Below are 2,597 nucleotides of genomic sequence, written 5' to 3'. Positions count from 1 at the left end.
CAAAAGCAAATACAGATCCTGCCTGTTAGACCACACGCCTCTCTCTCTGATGCACATTCATTGTCTAAGATGACAACAGAGACTTTGACCCAAAGCAGCTGTTGACTTGTGGATGCAAACGGTAGGCTTAACCAGGGTGAAAGAAGCAGGCCTACATCCTCATCTACCATGTTCGAGAGAAAAGAAGATAGTGAGGAAAGCAGTCAGGAGGAAAGTGATGACAGCTTGTAGGATAAGTGCACAGTGTAAGTGTGAGTACCAAGCAGCATCTCCAGGTGCTCCCTTGAGAACCAGATCAAAAAGTTATGTGCACCGCTGGTTATAGACATGTTATTTTATTGAATATTTTGATTCCCCAAGTTGGTGATTTCACTTAATTCCCAGCATAGTGCCACCCAGCATCAACCGAGCAGAGGTCACGTGTGTGTGTGCGTGTGTGTGTGTGTGTTGACACTACTTACCTACTTGAAACCTTGGCAAAACGAGTCCTAGACCTACTTTTATGCATAAAGATAAGAATAATATTGATATTCTTGTCTGACTCTTTGTAAGAGACATCTCCACAGTAAATACATTGTTAGTAGCAGTGTTCTTTAGTTGTTGGTTTTTAGTTACACTTACCTACAGATTTCTTTGATAAAGACAAAAGACTGCTTTTTCTGATAGGTTAATGATGCTATAGGAATGGAATGGCCATGGATCTATTTCACCACTCTTATCCTGGTTGGCTCCTTCTTCGTGCTTAACCTGGTTCTGGGTGTGCTCAGTGGGTAGGAACACGCATCCATTCATTTCTTTTACACAATCATGATTTACCCTTTGCTCTGGACATTTCTCCCTGCCATCTTTGTGTCTGTTCTTCACATTATTTCTCACTTTGTTCTCTGTCTTGGTTTTCTTGTTTCCCACTAGTGAGTTCACAAAAGAGCGGGAGAAGGCCAAGTCCCGTGGAGAGTTTCAGAAGCTGAGGGAGACTCAGCAGCTGGATGAAGACCTCAAGGGCTATATGGAGTGGATCACTCAGGCTGAGGTTATGGACAATGACCAAGAGGGACAGGGTAAGACCACGACACAGAACAGAATATTCGGGGAATAGAATTAGAATGTACAGGACTGTGCCAGTCTGGCACACCTGTCAAAACTCCTATTCATAGTTTTCACGTGACGTCACATTCCATGAAAAACGGTCATTTGGAGGTAAACAAATACGTTATTTTCTGCTGCCTGCCAACCAGGAAGCAAGTGATACACTGTTACTATGAGTTTTTTACTTTTGCATTGCCAAAATGCTGGATGGTAGTTGTACTTTCTGATGCACAAATCAGGAAGAGACAAGTCTGAGCTGTGTTAGGTGAGGGATTCCCCACAAGGTAAACGTAAACATTACCGCAGTCGAGCGGTGGCAGGGACCTGCCGCTTTTTAACGATAGAAATGCGGCAGCGGATGCTGTAACATGGATCGGAAGTGCCCAACACTTGCAGTTTGTGTTCATATCTTTCTTTTTTCTTCTTTAAGTTAGAGGTGATCCAAATAATGTAACTGCTTTTGCGGCGTCTCTACGGGGGAGTCGCGGCGTCAGCCGTTGTGTGGTCAGTTTTTCGCTCCAGTACCGCGAATGTCATGTGACTGAAAACTATGAATTAATCAAAGTTGTAAACTTAAGGATTAACATACTCATTGCCAGTCTTCTTTACCATAACACACTGATCACAATTAGTGACAGAAACACAACAACTGCAGGTTAGCAATTGAAAAAAACTGTAACACACAGTACTATGAACTTTACTTACTAAGATAAGCTGATAAGACAATTCATTAATTATATAGAGTAATTTCAGCTCTAGTTATGTTAAGAGCTGCTCCATATGTTAATGTAAATTCAGTTAGTGATCCAGATCTCATCCAGATCGGTTTTGCTTGGCTTTTGACACAGAAATATGTGCACTGATTTCTAACTGTATGACACACGTGTGTGTGTGTGTGTGTGTGTGTGTGTGTGTGTGTGTGTGTGTGTGTGTGTGTTTTCATCAGGCCTGCTCACTGCGGAAAATGGAGGATCAGAGACCGGAAGTGTCAGCAAAATGGACACAATGCAGCTGATCTATCTATTCAGTAGTGCACATGTCATCTTTACAGTATGGCTAACCCTAACCCTAACCCTGTTGAATGGAAGGTTCAGTCATGAATTGCATAGAATGACATCATATTTCAGAATCAGAATCAGCTTTATTTGTCAGGTATGTGTACACATATGAGGAATTTGACTCTGGATTGTTCATTGCTCACGATGTGCTTACTCATACAAAAATACAATGATAAAATCATACACAGGCTGCAGTATAGAGAACACATATATACACTCTATAAACAAAACAATATAGACAGTGCATAGTGCAAAGGATGAAAGAGTAAATTATTATTATCATTATTATTATTATATTATTATATTATTACTATTATTATTATTATGTACATGTTGGAGGTGGATGAGATATACAGGTACACATACACATACATGCATACATTTACACAGTGTGATGGAGCACAGTGCAAAGGATGTTGGAAAAAAATTGCACTGCACTCCCCTTCCTGGGGT

At 40.9% G+C, this 2,597-nt stretch overlaps 1 protein-coding gene across 1 annotated transcript; it reads left to right on the top strand.

The window, feature by feature from the left end:
- Positions 1-658: 658 nt before the first annotated feature.
- Positions 659-2,136, top strand: LOC119887236 (voltage-dependent L-type calcium channel subunit alpha-1S-like; the record flags this gene model as incomplete). The annotated part of the gene is made up of 3 exons (XM_038698113.1): positions 659-770; positions 913-1,058; positions 2,033-2,136. Coding segments are annotated over exons 1-3 (336 nt in total), but the record flags the coding sequence as incomplete, so codon positions are not given.
- Between the last annotated feature and the right edge of the window lie 461 nt (positions 2,137-2,597).

The sequence above is a fragment of the Micropterus salmoides genome, unplaced genomic scaffold (genome assembly GCF_014851395.1).
Source record: "Micropterus salmoides isolate LMB-PRFRI ecotype aquatic unplaced genomic scaffold, ASM1485139v1 Ms_hic_scaffold_4076, whole genome shotgun sequence".
Taxonomy (NCBI): domain Eukaryota; kingdom Metazoa; phylum Chordata; class Actinopteri; order Centrarchiformes; family Centrarchidae; genus Micropterus; species Micropterus salmoides.
The sequence above is the reverse complement of the archived record's forward strand: the minus strand, read 5'-3'. Positions and strand labels throughout refer to the sequence as shown.